The sequence below is a fragment of the Aricia agestis genome, chromosome Z (assembly GCF_905147365.1).
Source record: "Aricia agestis chromosome Z, ilAriAges1.1, whole genome shotgun sequence".
Lineage (NCBI taxonomy): Eukaryota > Metazoa > Arthropoda > Insecta > Lepidoptera > Lycaenidae > Aricia > Aricia agestis.
In genome coordinates this window covers 12,068,170-12,090,936 of record NC_056428.1, presented here as the reverse complement: position 1 = coordinate 12,090,936, position 22,767 = coordinate 12,068,170, and the positions used below count along the sequence as shown (strand labels likewise).

Below are 22,767 nucleotides of genomic sequence, written 5' to 3'. Positions count from 1 at the left end.
AACAGAACAGGCCCAACTTCTGTGGAAGATAAATCCCCATTCGAGCTGTGGTTTGGTAAGAAACCACAAATTAAACATTTGAGGATCGTCGGTTCTACGTGCTACGTGCATATTCCCAAACAAAAAAGGAAGAAAATGCAGAAGAAGGCACAAAAGTGCATCTTTATTGGCTATGACAACGACGATGGGTACAGACTATGGAACAAGGAATCAAACCCTCTGGTACGATCTCGAGGTGTCACATTCGATGAAAGACCCATAGAATCAAAAATTGACTCCGATGGTTTACAAGTGGAGAAAGATTTGACTGACGGAAGTTCCTTTATATGTTAGAAGGAAATCTACCTCTAATACTGATGTAAATGAGGACGTGCTGGTTGAGAGGCACAGAGACATAGCCCAGGAAGAAAGCCAAGACGCTGTTGAAGCTCCTGTTGCCAGTGATGAGGTAGAATTAGAAAATGTACTTCCAGAGATGCCAGATGAAGATGAATCTATTGAATTAGGAGGGGAGAATGAGGAAAGAGATGAAGAACGAGTCAATGATGAAAATGAAGGGAAGATCATTGAGCAGTTAGCAAGACATGAGATGCGCTTAAGAGACCGCTCTCTCCTCAGACGCCCTGGTAAATTCAATGGTTTCGTATCATATGTCGGTACAGATTCCTATGTAGAGCCTAACACGTAAAAGGAAGCAATAGCCTGCTCTGATAAGGAGTTGTGGATTAAAGCTATGGAAAGCGAGATTGAATCCCTGAAAGAGAATAAGACATGGATTCTAGACAGGTTACCCAAGAACCGGAAAGCTATTCCATGCAAATGGGTTTATAAGGTAAAGCAAAACCCTGATGGTACAGTCAGCAAGTACAAAGCTCGACTAGTAGTAAAAGGCTTTCGACAAAGAAAGGGAAAAGACGTAGTCTTTTCCCTTTCTTTGTCAGACTTTCCCAGACTTTTAGCCCTGTAGCTAAGATGGCAACAGTCCGAGCGGTATTGAGTATTGCAGCTAGTGAAGGCATGAAACTAAGTCAGTTCGATGTTTCAACAGCTTTTCTTTACGGATCCCTATCAGACGAAGAAATATATATGAAGCAGCCAGAAGGGTATGATGACGGGCCGTGTCGAGTCTGCCTGCTAAAGAAAAGTTTATACGGTCTGAAGCAAGCTCCTCGTTGTTGGAACAGGACTATTCTGGATTTCTTCAAGAAAATTGGCTTTGAAGTCAGTGAGGTAGATTCATGCCTCTTCAAAAGAGATATTGGATACGAAAAGCTGATAGTGGCTCTCTATGTCGATGACGGGCTGGTCGCTGGTACAAGTGAAGGTGTAATTGAGAAGTTCCTTGAAAAACTAAAAGAGAGGTTCAAAATTACAACCAAGGCAATCTCTTATTTCCTGGGAATAGAGATAGAAACCAGAGAGAAGGTGGTGATATAAGAATCCACCAGACAGGTTATGTTAAGAAAATTTTGAAACGGTTTGGAATGCAAGAATGCAGGCCGGTATCCACTCCGATTGTTAAAAAAGAAGTAGTTCAGAAACCAGACAAGGACGACGACTTTTCTATCAGGAACTACAGGCAAGTGGTTGGTGCACTCGCATATCTGATGGTTGGCACTAGACACGATATCGCATACGCTATGAGTGTGGTCTCCAGAAAACTAATAAATCCCACTCCAGCAGACTGCGTAAAGTTGAAGCGCATTCTACGCTATCTGCAGTATGCACCCGATTTGGGAATACTTTATAAAAGGAATTTTAAAAGAGGAAACATAGAATGTTATAGTGACGCCGACCACGGCGGAGATATTGCGACAGGAAGATCCACTTCTGGAGTTCTATGCCTATATGCTGGTGGAGCAGTATCGTGGCTCAGCCAGAGGCAACAAAGCGTTGCAATATCTACAACAGAAGCCGATATAGTCGCTGCCAGTGAAGCTGCAAGAGAAAGCATTTGGCTAACTCGTCTTATTGGTAGTTTGGTAAAGACGGAAGGCCTACCTGTACTGTATGTAGACAACTAGGCAGCTGTACGTCTTGCTGAGAACCCTGAGTTTCACAGAAGGACAAAGCACATACGTATTCGGCACTTTTTTGTACGAGAGCTAGTGGCGAATGGAACTATAACTGTGAAGAGGATCAGCACTGAGCTGCAGCTGGCAGATATTTTTACAAAGCCTCTTGCTAGGACTAGGTTTAAACATCTGGCGAACTGTCTTGGCCAGCACATCTAGAGAAGGTGTTGAGGTAAACCTCTTTAGTGTAAGATGGTGTTGGCCGTTCAGATTTTAGAAGATGTTTATTTCCTATGTTTTTGATATTTGACACCTTGTGAGTTTTTGAGTGTTCTGTTGATTGTCTAAAGAAAACCAATATATGATTTACTTTATGTACATTGCTTTTTATTAATTTCACAAAGTACTTCATTCCACCAGAGCCGAATTAGGATAGAAAACGACTCCCTGTAAAAAAAGTGGTTATTTTCCCTCAAGTCACCGAGCGGTCAACTCATCCGCTGGGCCATGAAGTTACAGTCATTCGATCTGAAAGTAGAATACGCTCCAGGTAAAGTAAATGTTCTTGCCGATTTCCTCAGCCGACCAATATGCGAAGGTAATGACGACGATTGTGGTATCTGCGCTGTCACCATCGATCTACCACAGGTTAGTGCCACCGAACTTCGAACCGCGCAACTTGAAGATCCTGAAATAAAGAAAATTATATTAGATTTAGAAAATATAGACGAACTTACCTCAAACCGATGGCTGGAGCGAGGGTATATAATGTCACACGGCGTATTGTACCGATACGACCCAGACGCTGAATCCGAAGAAGCGTTATTAGTGATACCTGCTTCCAAGAAGGAAGAGCTCCTGAAGGAATTCCATAACTCAGCTACCGCTGGTCACCAGGGTATTGAGAGGACGCTCCATCGCCTCCGACAAAATTATTATTTCACAGGAATGCGGCGATATGTAGCTGAATACATCAAACGGTGTGTCGAATGTCAGAAATACAAGGTAAGTAACCTTTAACCAGCTGGTTTTTTGCAGACTCCCGTACTCAGCCAACGCGCTGAAGCTGCTCCTAATATTATAAAAATTCATCAACTCAGCAATGTTAGCACAGGAATAACTCGCAAATTCATGCCAATACGTGACGGTCCTTGCCGCATTAAGGAAGTTGTATCTCCCACTACGTTCAATATAGCGGACACATCAACGGACGCTGTTATAGGCAAATATCATAGCACCGACTTGACCCCTTTCATTGAATCTGGTGACTCTCACCCGCTGATGCCGGTAAGAAGTAGGGGTAGGCCTCGTCAAAGAGTTCCCAAGCCGGACTCGAGACGTGTTTCCAGCTTGGAGGGGGAGTCGGTAACGAGGGCAACACATGGCGTGCCCTCTCACTCGCATATTCCGGGAATTTTGGAAAGCCCAAGCATGCCCCAACAGGCGACGCGTCCGAGACGCACCCGCCAGATTCCCGCACGCTTCCGGCTCGACTAGATAGATAGATAGATAGATAGATAGAAGGTGTAATATAGACTTTTTACTAATAATTTATCACACCCCCGGTCAACGCATTAAAATGTCTAATAATCACGGGTGCACTCTCGTCAACACCCACCGCTTCCCTCGAGGCCCTGATCAACTAAACTCCGCTTTCTCTGCTTGTTCAGATGGAGGCCAAAAAAGTGGCTCTCAGGGCCAGGACGGCGGGTAGGACGAATTGGGTCTCCACCCCATTTCGACAGCTGGAACAGTCTCTCAGTGAATCACCTATCATGGCCATGCCATCAGATGCCATGATCAAGGTGTGCGGGAGCCGGATTCTACGAGGGCAGGCCACCAAAAGGCAAATACGCCTGTTTGGGGGAGTTTGCGACCGTGTTTCAGTCCGTGTGAAGTCTTCGCTATCCTCGGTTGTTCACTAGAAAGCCTGGAGATGGCCCTAGTTAATAAAAACGTTTTTATCTTCTCCGATAGTCAAGCTGCACTTAAAGCACTGACTGCCGCAGAAGTCTCGTCCAAATTAGTTCTGGAATGCGTTGAGATGTTAAACATGCTAGGAAGGAACAACAACATCCGCCTAGTATGGGTCCCGGGCTACAGCAATGTCCCCGGCAATGAAACCGCTGACGAACTGGCTAGGCTTGGGGCCGAGAGTCTCATATATGGTCCAGAACCAGTCTGTGGTATAACTCCCAGTACCACAAAGTAAGTGCTCAAGGAATGGGGTCACAGACTATGCAGGAAGCAATGGGCTGAGACCCCTGGCCTTGAACACTCCAAGGCACTAATTCCTGACTTCAACAAGAAACAATCAGAATTAGTGCTCACCTTGGGTAGGAACCAATTAAGAATCCTTACCAGAAGCCTAAATGGGCACTGCAAGCTCAACAAATACCTAAACAGAATGGGTATTTGTAGCATAACGACTTGCAGATTCTGTGAGGAGGAGGATGAAACACCTATTCACCTTCTCCTCGACTGCCCTGCTCTACTACAGAGCAGGAACAGGCACCTTGGTCGCCACGAATACTCGTCCACAGAGGAAATTCGTGGCACCAACCCCAACCATATCGTTCAATATATGAGCAGTATTGGGTTGGGGAGGATACTCTAGTGCGAAGGAGTCACAATAGATCCTCATGAGTCGCAGTGACGTCAGGGCTACAGCGACCTGCCTTCTTAAAAAAAAAAATGTTTAGTTCTTGGCAATATGGCACCGGCCACACTTTTTTGTAGTTATGTCGCTTCCATCTGTTTCCTTATTCATTGACTGAAAGCATGGAGGTATATGTTTCCTTATTCATTGAAGTATACTCATAGATTAGGTATTATAGTATAGATGTAGTCTTAGCCCGTCATCGCATGGCCATTTTGCGCTTATTTTCATACAAGTGGTGTGCGTTTATTTTATTGAATATTTCTATTTTTGTCGATTATTTCGAAGCACATTATGATACAGGAAAGAAAGTCAATTAGTTCATGATATCGATTAACTATAGTTCAAGTGATGAAAATTCGTAAACACACGTAAAAAGCTATTTTAACGTTGTTCGTGGCGGCTGAAAAGGAAGATCTTCCGACCGAGCGAGATAGCATGCTCGGCCAGGCCGAAGCCCCACTGACGTCATTTCAGACGTTGTATATTTCTTGCAGTTCTCCGAAACTGCGATAGCGCGATGCAGGAATGTTAGGCGAATTGTGGGTACCGCCACATCACTCTCCCCCCCCCGAAGACCTGTGGTATTCTTCGATGTGCTTGTGCTACCAGGAGAGGGACCCCGTGCTCTGCTTGTTGACCGGTCGTTGTAGCCTATGGCTGCCCCGTTCAAGCCAGACACGGGTTCGACCGGCCGGGTCGCATCGACTATAAGCCTAACGCGGCTTATAGTCGATGCGACCCGGTTATGCTTGATGTCTGCTGACGTGGTGTGGATGGGCGGGGAGTGTTGATGATGATTGATGTCCAGAAGGATGCGTGTTCTTGTCGGTGGTCACCAATTTAACGTTGTTCGTGGAGGTCGAAAAGGAAGATCTTCCGACCGAGCGAGATAGCATGCTCGGCCAGGCCGAAGCCCCACTGACGACATTTCAGACGTTGTATATAATATCTTGCCGTTCTCCGAAACTTCGATAGCGCGATGCAGGAATGTTAGGCGAATTGTGGGTACCGCCACACTATGCAATTTTTATAGCCAAATTATTAATTGATGTGACATTTTTAGCATTAATGCCTCATATAGCTCGAATAAGCGATTAATAAACTTATAAATTATCTTTTTAGCTTACAAAAATACCGATTGGAAAGCCCAAAAAACGTTGTTCAAAACTTACGTATTTAATGTTAAATCCACGTGTTTGAGGCATTCTTTGACCATTATTATGGTTTATTATTTAGCGGAACCACAAAACTCAACAATATCTAGCATTAATTAAATGTTCCTTAAAAACCTTTATTAACACTTTTATTACATGAAATATGCAGACCGACTCCTTTGTTATGTCCTAATAAGTAGGACATAACATTACACGCTTTTGACGCTTATACACCGTTAAATAAGGCTCTCTCCAGTCTATAGTACCTAAATGGTTAGTTCCTTTTCTCGTCACGTTCATAAACACTAAACCATAAACTTATTTTTAAGTTTATGCACTAAACAGCCTTGTCTTGTCGAACCACGGAGTTAATACAAGGAGGAGCTGGCCTAAGCAACTGTGCAATGTGATTTTCAACTAGGTCCTGACGTCATCATTGTCGGCTGGGCTTAAGTGAGTACACTTTCAGCGTTTGTCAGGTGCACACGTAACGAGACTCTCAATAAATTGGTGTTTTCTGCATTTTTAACAAGGAAAGGGTGAAGTATTGTGTTTTACAATGTCGACAACACTCAGACAGACGTTCTGATAATATAAATACCATCACATTTCATTTGGAAATAATTTTAAATGTAATTTAAATATAAAAGTATATAAAAGTTCTAGAACATTTCAGCTTTCAGCGTTAATTATACTACTTGACACTAGGTGGCCAAACCTTTGAAAGATAATACAGACGTAAATGCGTATAATTTTGCATAAGTTTATTACAATAATCATACTTGAATACTGAAAACCGTTATACACTTAGTCTTAAACACATTTAATAGCTAAAACCGTGATTATATAGCTTTTATTATGATATTATTTATAAACCGCCATCTGTCGTCACCTATGATAACTATTTGAAACGTAAAAAATATCCAGGGCCGTAGTACGTCCCATAATATTCAAGACAAAATGACATCTAGTGTATATCTAGTCATCTAGTCTATAGTTGAACTCTTAGAGTATACATTAGCAAGCTATAGAGCGCGCGCATCGCTCGTTCCCCGTTGTGCCGATCGTAAGCAGAAGTTCTATAGATACTTGTCAAACGTATAACGCAAGTCTAGTGATGTTCCATGCGCCATCGTTTGACGCTTATAGGAAAATATGTTCACACTCGTGCTTACAGTTCATACCTTGTTAGAAGCACTCTATAGCTTGCTATAATGTATACTCTATGGTTGAACTACATCATCGACCTAAGCTAGTAGTTTGGCTTTTAGCCGATAGATGAAATATTGAGAAGTGGGCGGAGCTTGACACCCCCTCACCCCGCAAATTGTCACGCGTAGTTTCTTATGGAAACTTGATTACAATACCTCCTGTTAGTATTAGCTCCGTGTGTCGAACTTTACTTTAATCTGTGGAAAGTTATTTCACAAATATATAGGTACCTACTAGTAATCTGTGGTTATTTCGACAAGAGCGAACGAATCGTCACGATTTTTGTTGTGTGATGAAAATAAAATTTAAGTTTTTATGGGTCGCTGTAATTTGTGCTAGTAGTGAAAAAATACAGTATTAGTGATAATTACAAGTGTTAGAATCGAAAACTTGATGTTTTAAATTGGATGTGAAAAAATCGATGCGATTGTGTGTACTGCGTTTTCTACAATATGTGCTGTGTTGATTACGATTGACGTAGGAACAAAAGGAAATCGTATCGAATTCTGCAACAAATCTAATAAAGGTAGGTGCTGTGGACGATAAGAAACTGTTTCCCACGAAAACTATTGTAGCGTTCGTCACGTAAACATCTCCCTTCACTACAGTTACAAGTAATTGGTACAAGCGGACAGCGGTATAACATGTCAAGTTTTATGACCTCGGTATACTTCCGTTTTCCAAGTCCGTGATATTATTATGTTATTCTAAATTAATTTGTGCGAATAACCGACTTATTAGAGCAGACTTACTTTGCCCTTTTCAACAGCTGCCCATATGTTTATTTGGATTATCTACCATCTCATGTATCTTATATCTTTAAACGAGCAATTCTTGTATTTAACCTCCTGACACCCGAGCTATAACTGAAATCACTTGCCAATATGGCCGAATGTCCTTTATGAAGCATTAAACTGTTTATGGTGCAAAGGCCGAAACTTTGCAAGTTAAATAAAACATAAACCAGGGGTTTTCGGGAATTTCACTAAAACAAATGTTTTTTGGTATTATTGATCAACACATCAAGCATATTGAAGTTTAGGTATTTTTTTTGTCCTTTGACAAGGACTTTAGGTCATTATGGCATTAATAATAATAATTAAAAAAGTAGGTTAGGTGTTTAAATAATACAAATATTTTTATTTTTTAATATAACTACCACAAAGGAGCGTCTTGTGGCCGAGCCAGCCCTCGACTGCGAGTGCCACCACGTGTACGAAGTACGAACCCGACACCCAGCACATCGTCTGCCCCGGTCTCGACGACCAATATCCCTGCTTGGACTACGAGCACTACCCCAGCCTCTTGGTGAATTGCTATCAGCGCTGTTGGAACTGTCCTTCGAGCCATCGTCTGCTGAAGATAGGAATACGTTGCTAGAAAAGTGTATCTCTCAATTAAATCTTCATCCTCACTTGAGTCTTCAAACTCGAGTTATTTAATAATTCCGTTATATTGCGGTCTTGTAACGCTGAAAATAATAATTATATAAAAATAGAATTATATAACAATATAACATAAATATACTATGTTAAGTACTACGGCCGACATGGATATACAAAGGATAAATTCCACATACTTTAATTTGAAATTGCGTACGAAGTGCCTTTCTAAAGGATTAATTACTTTTTTTTTTTTTTTTTTTTTATCCTCTATTATCTGCTATCGGCTTTCACTAGCCATTATCAGATGGTGTGTTCATTGGTAGTCACTTTTATGAGAGGTGTTCCACTGAACACTCAGCTCTTTCATTACTTTAGAACGATTATTCATTCTCTTTGTTCTAGTATATGCAGACGTTTCAGTCTTCTTATGTCGTGATCCCTTAGCAGGCCCCTAGCAAGTTCATTGGTGTGATTTTCTAATCTTTTCTTGTATGTTATATATATTTATATATATTTAGATACCTCTTCGTTTATGGTGGTAATATTTAAATATTCATGTATCTCAGTGTTTGTTATGAACCAAGGTGCATTGGCTATTGTTTTCAGACATTTATTCTGAAAACGTTGTAATATGGCCAGATTACTTTTGCTTGCGGTGCCCCACAGTTGGATACCATATGTCCATATTGGCTTGATGATAGCTTTGTATACAAGAAGTTTATTGTCTAATGTAAATGTATTAATTTCTTTACGACATATTATTTACTTAATTATGTTTTATTTCTTGACAAAATGACGTATTTTTGTAAGAATATTTAATAATTTACAATTCTATAAAATATCTACAATATGACAAGTGAATAAAACAAAAAAAAAGTAATTTTACTTACTGCGTCGGCCACGCGCCGCCATTGTTGTAAACTCCTGAGCAAATTTCGCGCAAATGAAGGGCACTCAACATGCGATCTCTATCTAAATCCAAGGACAAACTATTGCCATTGGTTAAATTTCATTGGTTGGTAGCATTGGCGGGTCTAATTCTTTTTTAGTGGGAAAATACAACTACCCGGGAATTGATGCTACATAAAGGTTGCTCGTCCGTTGTCGAACTAAGATGTCAATAAATACTCGGCCTTTTGAGTATGGTTTATTTAGCACTTTATAAAGGACGCCAGGTGTCAGGAGGATATATATATAATTGGAATCTCGGAATCGGCTCCGACGATTTTCATGAAATTTAGTTTATAGGGGGTTTTGGGGGCGATATATCGATCTAGCCAGGAATCATTTCTAGAAAATGTAATTTTCATCGGATACCGAGCAAAGCTCGGTCAAACAGCTAGTGTAATAATAAAGGAGACTATTTTTGATACATTCAAAGTCCCGCCGAAAGTAAAGGGTATTTGGTACTAATACCCACTATGAACAGTAGTATTACAAATTAGAAAACCAGAAAATTGTAAAGTTACAAAAATATCCCAACTAAACACCAGAACCCTCTTTAACTCCCAAGCGGTCGAATTCGACTGCAAAACCAATAATTATATTTCCAGGAATCAACAATCGAGGGATTAATTCTCTCAATCCAGCAATTATAAACTCAGTACTGTTTGTTTATTTTCTGTTATCTAAAATCTATTATTATCAACCTCGGGACTAGCCTTTGCCTGCAGTTCCACCAACATTACTACAGTATTCCAAATTGTAATCAGTGTATTTTTCAAGAAAATAATTAGCCAGTGTTCATTCAAAGCCCAAACTATCATACTAATCCTATTAACATTTTTTGCAAGAGTTATAAACCTAAATATTTGGATGTCTATCCATCCTCAGAAAAATTGCATCACTATATTATTTCTAAGTCTTGAATTTAGTATTGGGACTAGCTTTAAACATTCTCATTGATAACAAATAAAATGTATGCCTGCTAGCCAGGAATAAACAAATAGAAAAGGAAGTTGGTTAAAAAATAAATTTTTCTTGATTGACTTTTTGTATTTTTAATACAAAAAGTAAAATAACAAATCATGATTAATTTCACTCTCAAATAATGTAACATTTTACATGCTTTACCCAAGAAATTGTTAAAGTTTTGTTAGTTTAGTATTTCTTATATTTTGTAGTTATAATAAACATTTAAGTGCTATTAAGTGGTTATATACAATATATTGTATTATATTATATGTACTTATATATTATATTTTATAATAAACAAGTAAAATTAACTAAATACCAACTATGATATTTAAATAATTATTCATGATATTTATTTTATCATCAGAATGGGATCAACGGAGGTGATCAATGTCACGGCACAGCCGATATCGGACACCGTGCACGAAATCTTTAAGCCATTGCAAGAGCCGGTGTTCCTCGCCACCCGGCCTGCGCAGGTCATTGCTGGGTTGTTCGTATGGACAGCACTCTTCATCACTTGCCAACAGGTATTTATTGCTTGTTGCATCATAGATTAAAAAATAGTTTATTGACCCAGGTCCATAGTTCTTGCATATATCTTTTTCCATCATTTTACTATTATGCATTCATTATAAGTCACTGGACTAATGTATTATAAGAAGTGAATGACGTCTTTTTCGTGGTATTGTTTAAATAGGAAGAAATGTATTGACTTGTGTGACTTTTACCCAGAACGTGCATAGACCTGTGAGGAACCATATTCAGTAAAAAAAGCATTTTGAATAAAATGCGAGTTATGAGGTTTTTGAAATGACCGATTCAATTCCTGTGAGGTTTTCAGGAGTGGTAGTACCACAAGGGCTTTTTCTTTGGCTTAGTTATATTTAACATTTTCATAACTATATTACTAGATAGTTGACTACTATCAATAACTTATCGCAAATTACGAATTCTTATAAAAATAAATGATTTTATCAATTCAAGTGATTGTACCATAAAATTTTCTCCATAAGGTAAATAGATGATTTAAGCAAATTCAAGTATAAAGTTTATTTAAATCTATTTAAATTGTTTACCTCCCAAATCTACATTCAAAACAAACAAGTTTTTTATAACTCATTTGTTTGATCATAAAACGGTTTTTATTGATTCCTGAAAAAAATAATTTGTGACTTATGAGGTTTTTGAAATGACTGATTCAATTATAAAATAAAGCTATTCTTTGGGAATGCATACTTTTATCTGGAGCGAAGTTGCATACAAAAGGTAGCAAATTCCAAGCTAAGAACAAGCTATAAATAAACAAGTGCCCATTAGGCCAGGTAAACTGGACCATGGCAGGTTTTGAAAGGCAGCGACGTAGACCCTGGCTAAAATAAACCATATAATAACTGGACATTGGATGCTTGACGTTTAAATACTTATTAGTCACGGTTTTTCCTCGGTCATGATAGGTAGCTTGCGTCATTTCGGATTTACGATATTTTTGTCGTAAACGTGAAACTAATCTTCGGTAAAGACGTATTGGAGATAACTTATTAAGTTATAAACCTCAGTTACGTTACATACAAAGGGTAAAAACGGAACCCAGTTATTGGCACTTCGCTGTCTATTACGTATCTCGTGAATCGTTATAGCAAATCGGCCCGTTTTTCTGTTGCCGCTATAACAATTTTTTACAGTGAAGGAAGACCCAGACGTATTGACCTGCTCATTCCTCTGGAGTCTGGACTAGGCCGACTATTATATGTAACGAGAATATTGTATGTGCTGCGCTGGACAACCATACAGACATTTAAAGTTATGTCCCAGACAGTGGTTACTTCACTCAGAAGATACTGTATAATTCACCTACAACGGACGCAAAGGCCTAGTTTTTACAACAAGAAATACTTTTAAAAATTATTTTATTTGGTAAAAATTTTTTTTTGGCGAATAAAATATTAATAAATTTTGTAGAAAAAGCTATTATTGTTTCGATATTATTTACGTAATACAATAACGAACACAATATGTTCATAATAGTTGCATTCAACCTAACAACTGTAGGTAAATATTTTATCAGCAGCTGTTTCACGGTATATTATCTGCGCAGAGCAGACTTTGCCACGTAGAACCTGATAATGTTTTAACAAAGACGGCAGCAGGTGTATGAGATACAAAAAATACGTAATTCCCGCTAGTATGTCATACAACTAGAAAATACCTACACCGACCACCATATTATGCACAGTAGGTTATGTTATATACGGTGCATAACCATTAACCTTAAATGTGTATACTGTAGTCGGTGTAATATCCATACTAATAATATTACCAATAAATACGAAAGTATGTCTGTCTGTCTGTCTCTATCTCCTCACGCCCAAACTGCTGAACTTTGGTATGGGAAATTGGGAATACTTTGAGTTCCGGGAAAGGACAAAGGATACTTTTTGGAACGAAGTTCCTTATCGCGCGTTCGGCGTAAAGGGGGCTAGACAGAACGATATTTGACCTCTATTTGACTTTGACACTTTTTTATTAGTACCTGCATGGTATGGGCAGAGGGCGTTGATAGTATTCTGCATTCCTGTGCGTCAACTAGCTGGCATTTTTTTGAGAACAAACAGCGATGCGTTGGACTTGTGAGTATTCCTGGGCGTCAATAGATGACGTTTTTTAATATTTTTTTTGAGTGTTTATGTTACATACAGGTTTTTGAATATAAGAAATTCGTTCCATTCGGGTGTCCCTTGACACCTCTCAAGTTGTTATCCCAGAAATTTGTACGGTTCCCGCACGATAAACGAATTTTGGCCCCACAGAGTTGCGGCGTCATCTAGTCTGAAAATAATTGTAGTATTTAAAGTGGGGGTTTTACTTATGGGAAGTTATAGGTTTACTTATAATATGTTTTATTTACACCACTGTCGAACTGGCAACCTCTAATTTCGCAACCTCTTGCTTTCCTCCTTGACCTCAAGAGGAGCGAGCCATGGACGTAGGTTGCGAAAGCATTATGTGATATGTCATCTAAGTCCTAGGTTGTTAATGATATATTGTGAAATATGTATTATAAATTATAATGAAAAATATAAAAAGTACATTTAATAACTAACCAACTGCTCAAACAATTTGTAAAGTAAAATCATTGTACATATGACGAAAATTAATTTTTTTCTTTCATTCTCACATAGTGAAATTATGCCAGATAAAATTTAGTTCAATGTGATCTACATTGAACTAAATCTACTTTGTTTATAATGTATTTTACAGTAAATTCATAATATAATATCAAAGTTTACCTCATAATGACGTAAGCCATGTTGGCTGTTGAAACATATATCTGTGGTGGGGTGGTGGTAAAGTTGTAAGGTTTTCCTTTTTGAGTAAGTAATAATAACAACAATGGATGTAAATCTTATATCTTTAAACGAGCAATTCTTGTTACATATTAGAATTGGAATCTCGGAATCGGCTCCAACGATTTTCATGAAAATGTCTTTTATTCGTGTTTTATCGAATACCGAGCAAAGCTCGGTCAAAAAGCTAGTTGTATTATAATGCCTCCTCTCTGTTCCATGTTCCCAGGGCCGGATTTATTTCCCCATGATGTACAAACTACTACGAACGTGTGAGGTAGACTAGGGTAACGTGCATAATCGTATATGATTGTCAACAATGATCGACGTCGCTTATATACATGATTCAATATATTTAGTAAGCTTTGTAGTGTTGTTTGTGAGGTGGTAGGCGTCATGTAGACGCGACGTTCTAAAATTGTTAACTTTGTTAATCTATTTTGATTTTGTAATCGTGGTGGAAAATTGGAAATCATGTTTATTCACCGTGATCCAACATACCATCTCATCCTTTTATAAATAAATAAATAAAAATAAAAATTGTTTTATTTCCGAATAGATTTGTAACAAATACTTTCAGAACGTTGATGCTAATGGTGCCTACCAGAGTTGGGCATAAATGAAATACTGGTTAATCTAATTAGCAATCTAATTGAAAACTAATTAGAATACATTTTATTCTAATTACATTGTAGTTCAAATACTTTAAAATTTAAATATAGAATTACACAAAGCAATCGATTCCTATGTAATCCAATTTGAAAGAAATCTAATTAATTTGAAATTAAGTTCTTTTGTAATTGAATACTTTGGTTTCGACTAATTACTCTAATATTATTACAGTGTCAGGAGTTAAAAACAGAGTAGGTATCTACTATCTAGAGGTATTATTTTTAGGGAATTACTGTAGGTATAAATAAAGCATTAAATATGTGTAGGTATAATAAGTGAATGTGTAGATATAAGAAGAATGATAAAAAGTGGAAAATGAAAATAATAATTTATAATATCATACAAATAGGTAATACAACATGAAGTACGACAATCTCTAAGAAAAATAAAAACATTTACTTAACCAAGAAAAAGCCTTTTCTTTCTGTGGTTTAGGCGTGAAGAGGTCAGACAGATAGAACGACAGACAGACACACTTTCGCATTTATAATTTATAATAAGTATATTTAAATACTTCAAGTAGGTAAGTACTTATAGATTTTAAAACTTGGGACATAAAAGTAGTAGCCAGTTTTATTGTTTGAAATTTTGAGGTTATGTACCTACAGCTATGATATTATTAAAAAGTCAAAAAGTCAAAAGTCAAATTTTTATTCAGAATAAGTTTTTTCAAACGTTTTCCGAACGTTGTTGCTACTGGGGCCTACCACCGGTTCATACTTATACTTACCTAATTATATTACATATTACAATATTATTAAAAAAAACAACATTGACCTACAGTGTGTATCAGTACTTATAGTTTCGTAAAAAGGTAAATAATAAATGTTTTAAAAATAATTAAATTCATAAATTCAATGTAAGTACTTACCTACTTTACATATTTTTACCGTTCTACATAATAACAGTCCGAAGATAATTTGAGATGAGGATGGTATCCACTCAGTGGGATGAACTTGGACATACCTTTAGGTCAGTATAAAAGCAAAGTGCAACAATTCAATACATAATTATAAGTTTAATAGTGGTAGTGCATGGTAGTGCCAAGCTGCTAGACCTGCAGTCAAAATGGACAGCCGTAACCAGGGAAATACTACACTCTCATAAAAATAGTGTTAAATGATAGCTTCAGCTGTTGTTTTGTATGTTAAGTGAGAGAGCTGAACACAAAAATTCCTCTTGGTCTGCAGGACACCATAATCCCTTTGTTTTTAGATCTCACTCTTTAAGCTTGGCAAGGCATTTGTAATACTTCCAGATCTGACCATTCATGTTTCTTTCAGTTACAATAAATACAAAATAAGTTTTTCCAGAACAATGGCAGGACTTTATTTTAGCTTGAAGCACAACAACACAACACAGGCATAAGCAACTCGAGGCACAACATTTTGTTCAGGATTCATGCATTCTTGAAAAACGCAATGTCCTGGTGTTTCAGCTGCTCTTCTTATATTGAACAACACAATATTTAGTTGGGATCTTTCATCAGCTTCTGGAATATGTGACTTTATGTCTCGAGCTTGGTTTCAACAAACTCCAGAAACTTCATTCATAGATGACATCTGTAAATAAATCATTTGATGAGATGGACAGATATCAAAACAACAATAGTAAAAAATTAATTAAACACTGACATAAGTTAATTTTATTATTAGATTAGAGTTTAAACTATATACCTCTTGTTGCTCCAGCAAACGAGTAATGTTTTCAGGATTCCACTCTAAGTCTGAAGTTGTGGTGTCCAGACTGGCCACATACAGTACACATTAAAGCTGAATCCAGATATTCAGGTTGAAAGTCCTCAATTACTTGGACTATTCTGGTTCTTCATCTTGAGACCAAAGCTAAAATAAAAATATAATTAGAGAAAAGCTTGCCATGAATCCTGTATCACGCTGAGGAAATAAATGATTGTGTAAGAATATCCTGTAAAAATTTTATGTGAAAACAAAGATTTGTTTGGTTGTTTGTTTACCTTTCGTGCTTGAATCCAAGAAGATACTATAGAAGTCTTCATTTGCCCCTTCAATTAAAATTCTGCATTGATTTGTTCTTACTATGGATAATCCACATGATACAACACAGATATTATGATGGCCAACCGCTGCTGCTGCTGGGCATATTTTCAGTAGATGCATGATAAGCAAGTTGCCAGCATGCATGGCAAATATGATCAGCAGGTGTGATCTGGAAATAATGATAGTGATTTTCTAATCAATAATAGTAGTAGGTAATAATTAACAATACTTCTGTATTGTTAATTATTACCTACTTTTTCCTTAATAATAGGTACTTTGCTAGATTAGTTTCATGGTTTAAAATGAAAGGAAAACATTTCAACACTTAAAACTTAATAAAAAGTTCATGGTTAGGCTAACACGTAAAATATATTATGTACTTATTTGAAGTAAACTACTTACATAATATCCAGGATATATCCACAGTCGAATAATATTCACAAGATCTTTACTCTCGTCGCATAAGGCAGACCTTCTCAGTTCTCAATTTGAAAACAACAGAAAATAACTCACTATCACAAGTCACAACTCCATAACGCAAATTAATAGGTACATGCTGCTACCGTTGATTGTGTTGAATGTTGATTAATGGTTTCATACAAAGAGAATAATATTATAATAATTACTACGGGTTTCTTAATCTTTGGTTCAAGTTGAGATTAGTGGCGATGAGATTTGAGATTTTCTCATGTTTTTTTTTTTTTTCATATAATGGCACTTCGGCTATAACCATGGCCAGTGTCGAGTAAGTATAATATTATGGCGGGAAAACAATGTTCTTTAATACATTTTTTTCTATATTATCGTCAGGTCAGTCAGGTCTAAAGTCTAGTCAAAGTCTAAGTATGAAGTCAATACAGTCAAGAAGTCAAGTCGGTCGATTCAGTAAAGTGGTAGGACGCTTTACTGAAACTCTTGATGGAGTTTTGGAGGGAACACAAAAGAGCACGTTTCTGGTTATTACATCACTTTCCCACACTTGTGCACGATAACGAATATTTAATGGTTAATATCCTACCAATATTACACATTAAAAACCCAGATAACACAATTTTAGGAAAATAATATAAAAACACAACATCACTCTTTCACATTCTCCCAAAAACCCCCTTTTCTCAAGTTAATGATTTTCTCCATCTGTCTTCTTCGTCTTCTTTATAAATGGCCTCAATAACTGATTGCCATGACAAGAAAAAATATCGATGGAAAAAATTGGAAAAAATTGGAAAAAATACATTCTTAATATTATGTACAATGTAAGTAATGTGATTTTATGTAATATATTCTTTTCATTATGAGATATATTAAGTAAATAAGAGTTTAATAATAATTCATAATAAACGTTTCTATAGTCTGTCAAGAAAGTGAAGAAATTAAAAAAGTGGCAACATCGTAGTGTCATTCCTTTCAAATCAATCTAAGAAAAAAGGGATGACACTACGATGTTGCCACTTTTTAATTTCTTCACTTTTTTGACAGACTATAAATAGTCTAATTGCCATAATAGGTACATAGTAAAAATTCTGTTGAAAAACAACAACAAAATTATCCTGTACGGATCCTGCCATTCGCCTTTATTCGAACCACAATTTATATAATTATTAGTATAAAAGTATTATTTCTGAGTTTATTATGTAATTTTTGTGATTATTTTACGAAATGGGAAGTTCTATTGTGAACTCTCAATCCAGGATACACCGACGTCAAACTAGGGTCTAGGTCACTATGAAAAAAAAAGTAATTCCATGTATTTAAATTACAAGTAATCTGAATAAATTGTAATTAGAATAAAATTTATTCTAATTACATTCGAATCAACTACTGGTTAATTTCAGGTGCACAATTACTTCATCAATCTGATTATTTTGTAATCAGATTAACAACTACAATGTATTTGTAATTGTGTCATCGTTATTCTAATTACTTTTTGCCCAACTCTGGACTGCCTACCACCGGTTCGGGAACTATCCCGGCGAGAAGAACCGGCGTAAGAAACTCGACTTTAGACTCAATTTAACCATGTCAGCTGGTAAAATAGGTTTAATGTAGGCTCCAAGTCACACAATGAGCTCCAAAGTTGGTCAGAAACAGGCGATGTAGGTCATCCAGCCAAGGCTCAGCTAAGTTTGTATTCGGGAGGCGATCTCGGTTAAATGGAACATGAATGAATATACTCTTAAGATTAAAAAGCTGCTCACTGCTCATCTTCATTCTAAACCGTATGCGTATGATCTAAAGTAAGTGACGAGTTACAAAACTTCATATTAAACTAGCTGACCCGGCAAACGTTGTTTTGCCATATAAATTATTTCTTGTATCAACATAAAAAGTAGATAAAATCTATTCTCAGGCCTAACGAATGTACATTATATACATTGATGTTAGTGTAAACACCGTTATCCTTGAAACCATCAAATGAGCCCATCAAAATTCAAAATGAACAACTTTTTCTATAAGAACAATGCTGGGAACTCAAAAAAAATCCGTCTTCATACCCATACAAATTGCAGATCCGGGTATCCGTATGGGTATGAAGATGGCATTTTTTTTTTTAGTTTTCAGCATTATTCTCATAGAAAAAGTTGTTCATTTTGACGGGCTCATTTGATGGTTTCAAGGATAACGGTGTATGCCATCCATGAATCGTGCCTCCGAGCAATGTGCTTTACGCTGCAGCTAATAGTGAACAATATCGCGAAACAACGGTAATGGCGTAACAACAATATCCCGCATTATAGCACGAGAGTAAAGGTCGTAAGTCCCAAAACTGTTTTTGATGATTAGTTGATTACTTAACGCCATTATTTTATAATGTGTGTGATAGCAGTAGTGCAAGTTATTTAAGGATGTATATGTATAAGGTCAAATATCGTACTACATCCAATTAAATTATGAAAGTACTAAATATGTAAAAAAATGGACAACCAGACAGAAACAGACACTTATTATTAATTATAATGATTTTTTATAATATATTTTTGAAGAACTATTCGATATTTAATTATTATTGAAAAAAAATTTGTTGTAATTTGACTACCACAAATGGCGGCCAAGAAAGCTCGGCAAAGCTTTAAATGAAGGTGGCGAAAAAAGGAACTAACGCTGCCACATACAAAAACGACATATTTCACAGTTCTTCTTTACCAGCAGCGCCCCCGCCCAAGTTCATATAAAGTCTTGTCGCACCCTTCGAAGAATATCCTCAGCAACCCTAATACTTATTAGAAAACACAGCAAAATTTGGCAGCCCGCTCTTATAGCATAACGGTCTTCTTCAATATTTCACAGTACTAAAACTACTACCTAAGTACTTTATTAATACAGCTGTATTAGAGCACTAGGCCATAATATAACATTGTAACACCATACTCCGTAAACCGAGATAACAGCATGACGAGAATTGCTCGTTCGCTTTCCAAATTGTTAGATTAGTCAAGCAACTACAATTTTTATGCTTCTATCAAGGTCTAGGACCTAGGTCATATTTCCGTTACTTACATTGTTGTTTCATACTCTATTTTACTTTGTGGAATACCACCATGAGCCTAGTCATAAACTCATAACCTATTATATACTAGACTAGCTGTTCCCGTTCGCTTCGCACGCACAAAATCCCTTAGGAACTGTGCGATGGCGATAAAAATTTGTGCTCTCCTGTGATTGGCTCTTGCTTAATATTTCATGATCCAAATTATTTAATAAAAACGGGCCAGCCATTTATTTACATGATGCTCTGGCCAAGACGAAGAGGAAGTTGCTATGAGTCTTTTGTTCATATTATTATTTACTATCCCTTTTATGACGTCCAGAAGTCAGAACGTAATGTTTACAATGAAAGTGGCCCCGTAATAAATGTTAATATTATGTGTGTATACTGTGTAGTGTGTACCCGAAGATAACCTTGAGCAAGCTTGAAGGACATATTTCGCTACATAGCTCTATTACAAAGCTCTATTATAGTGTTTAGTGTTGTAAATATAAAGTATCGTTATAGCAATGCAAAGTATGTATTAATGTCGTTAATTCGTATTGGGTCCATTTCTATAATTTCCTGATTGCGTCAAGATGTTATTATTTATAATTAGAAGTTGCCTGTAACTGTTTGGGTAGAAGTTAAACCATACGAATTTTCCTTCCTTCCCAAGGACGCAAATTACCACTTCACTCATATCGCAGTTTAAGCGCTTGACAGTAAATAACAGTCATATAATCATCAATCAATATAATACAGCCAGATCAACGTTGGCATAAATTATAATAATAATATTAAATAAATAAATTTATAATTTTCTTGCTATCAATACTATTGATATAAAGAAAATGCATCCCATGAATCGTTTCCCACATTAAATCAATCCACAATAAACTTAAATCAGACTGAAGAGTGCTGAAGATGTCGTCGGCAAAACGACAACTTCAACCTTGTTACTACGGCGCGGCGGTAGTGTCAGAAGTGGTATATTATACCACATCATTCATTCATATCCCAACATCCATATCAATACATCCATACTTCCCTACTAATATTATAAATGCGAAAGTGTGTGTCTGTCTGTCTGTCTGTCTGTTACCCCTTCACGCTCAAACCGCTGAAACGATTTTGCTTAAATTTGGCATGGAGATACTTTGAGTCCCGGGAAAGGACATAGAATACTTTTTATCCTGGAAAAATGTAAATTTCCAAACGGAGTCGCGGGCGTCATCTAGTGAAGCTATAAATCTGTTCCGTGTTTAACAGGCGATGCAAGTACAGCCTGCCTAGCATACTACGCCAACGAGATATCTCACTCTACATGTTTTCTCGATGTTTTATAATTTGTCTCTTCATCTCTATAGTATGACAAACATTTTTTCTTGCGTAGATCTATCATCGAAATAACACATTTTTATAGAGTTTTGTCGAGATAATGTCGAGATTTTGACATTGTGAGACGAGTAGTTTTTAATTATCTCGAGAGTGAGATATCTCGTTGGCGTATGCTAGGCAGGCATGTGTAGCAAAAAGTGTTTCCCTTTAATACGGTTCTCGTGATGTACCGTGTATCGTGAAAGTAGCGGATGATCGAGCGAGCGAGGCGAACGAACACGTTTTTGCGTCATCTTTCCTCATCGTTACGATGCTATTAAGATTGTTAAAGCCATTACTTAGTTATTACGAGCCATTGGGAGCATGACTGGAATATTAGAAAACAATTGAGTGAAGATGGACGATGTTTTTAAATGATATTGATATAAGATTAGTCTGATGTACTTATGAATAATATTCATTTAGGGCGAGGAAACGTCATTTTAAATATATAATTTTGTGAACATTGTATGCTTGCTTGTAATTATTATTTTTTAACAAAAAATTGAAACCGACTTCCAAGGCCAAGGTAAAAACAATATTCCTAAAATGACAAAAATTCGACTAAATCTCAACGAATTCTGTACTCAACTTTCATGTTTTTGAAGTCGGTAACAGCTCACAACTGAGATACTTGACATTATAACTTAGCCAGTACCGACTTCAAAAGAATGAAAATTTAGTAAGTACAGAATTCGTTGAGAATTGAGATTTAGTCGAATTTTGAAAAAGGCACTAATGAAGAATAAGAATTATTTTTAGGAATATTGTTTTTTCCTTGGAAGTCGGGTTCAATTTTTTGTTAACAAATAATAATTTTACTCTTTTTAGTTATCTACAAGACAAGGCTTTATGCGTAGATAATTACTACGAATATTAACTATCCATATTCTATTACTGTAAGCGAAATTGTGGTAAATGCTTGCAGTTATCTAAGCGATGCTGCAATTCCTAAGCTTTTATCTTAAAGATTCAGGAGTTCTGTTCAGTGTCTTTGGACCAAGATACACCTTCGTATGAAATATTTTCTTATTTGTAACATATGCTTAAGTTACTAGAAACAACATTTTAACCACTATGAGTGTTTTCATAAATTTTAAGGATTTTCCTCGATTGCTCATAGATGCCATCATCAGCTCACCGCTTTCGTAATTGTTATTCAAAATAATTAAGATTATATCCTATACGACAACACAAAAATTTTGAAAATCGGTCCATAAACAGCGAAGTAATCATCAAAAACATCTGCTTCGATGCAAAATATCACGAAAAGTACCAATAGTTGGGTTATAATGTGATGGCCCATGGTATAGTTATGGTTGTGATGATGATGATCAATCAAATTGATGCGTTGGCTTATGCTTTCAGTTGTTTAATCAACGCCGAAATCCCCGAACCTGTATCTATAAGGATTCAAAAGTTCTGTTCGGTACCTTCGGATCCAGGGTATAACCTGGTGCGAAATCTTACTTTTTCGTAGCATTTACCTCAAATGCTTCTTAAAAAATCGAAATCACTATATGTTTCCATACAAATTTCGAG

The 22,767-nt window shown here is 36.7% G+C and overlaps 1 protein-coding gene and 1 long non-coding RNA gene across 3 annotated transcripts in view; one reads left to right on the top strand and one right to left on the bottom strand.

The window, feature by feature from the left end:
* The first annotated feature begins 7,289 nt into the window (after nt 1-7,289).
* The window catches only part of LOC121738722 (transmembrane protein 184B), a 47,378-nt gene continuing 31,900 nt past the window's right edge, over nt 7,290-22,767 (top strand). For both annotated transcript variants that reach the window (XM_042130948.1, XM_042130949.1), the window contains exons 1-2: nt 7,290-7,569; nt 10,710-10,872. In XM_042130948.1, coding sequence (XP_041986882.1) covers nt 10,711-10,872 — 162 coding nt within the window. In that variant the 5' untranslated portion in view covers nt 7,290-7,569; nt 10,710. The remainder of the gene's footprint in view (nt 7,570-10,709; nt 10,873-22,767) is intronic.
* Nucleotides 15,630-16,545, bottom strand: LOC121738724. The gene is made up of 3 exons (XR_006037328.1): nt 16,337-16,545; nt 16,038-16,205; nt 15,630-15,923 (listed from the first exon to the last, which is right to left on the bottom strand). It is a non-coding gene; the product is annotated as an uncharacterized LOC121738724 (long non-coding RNA).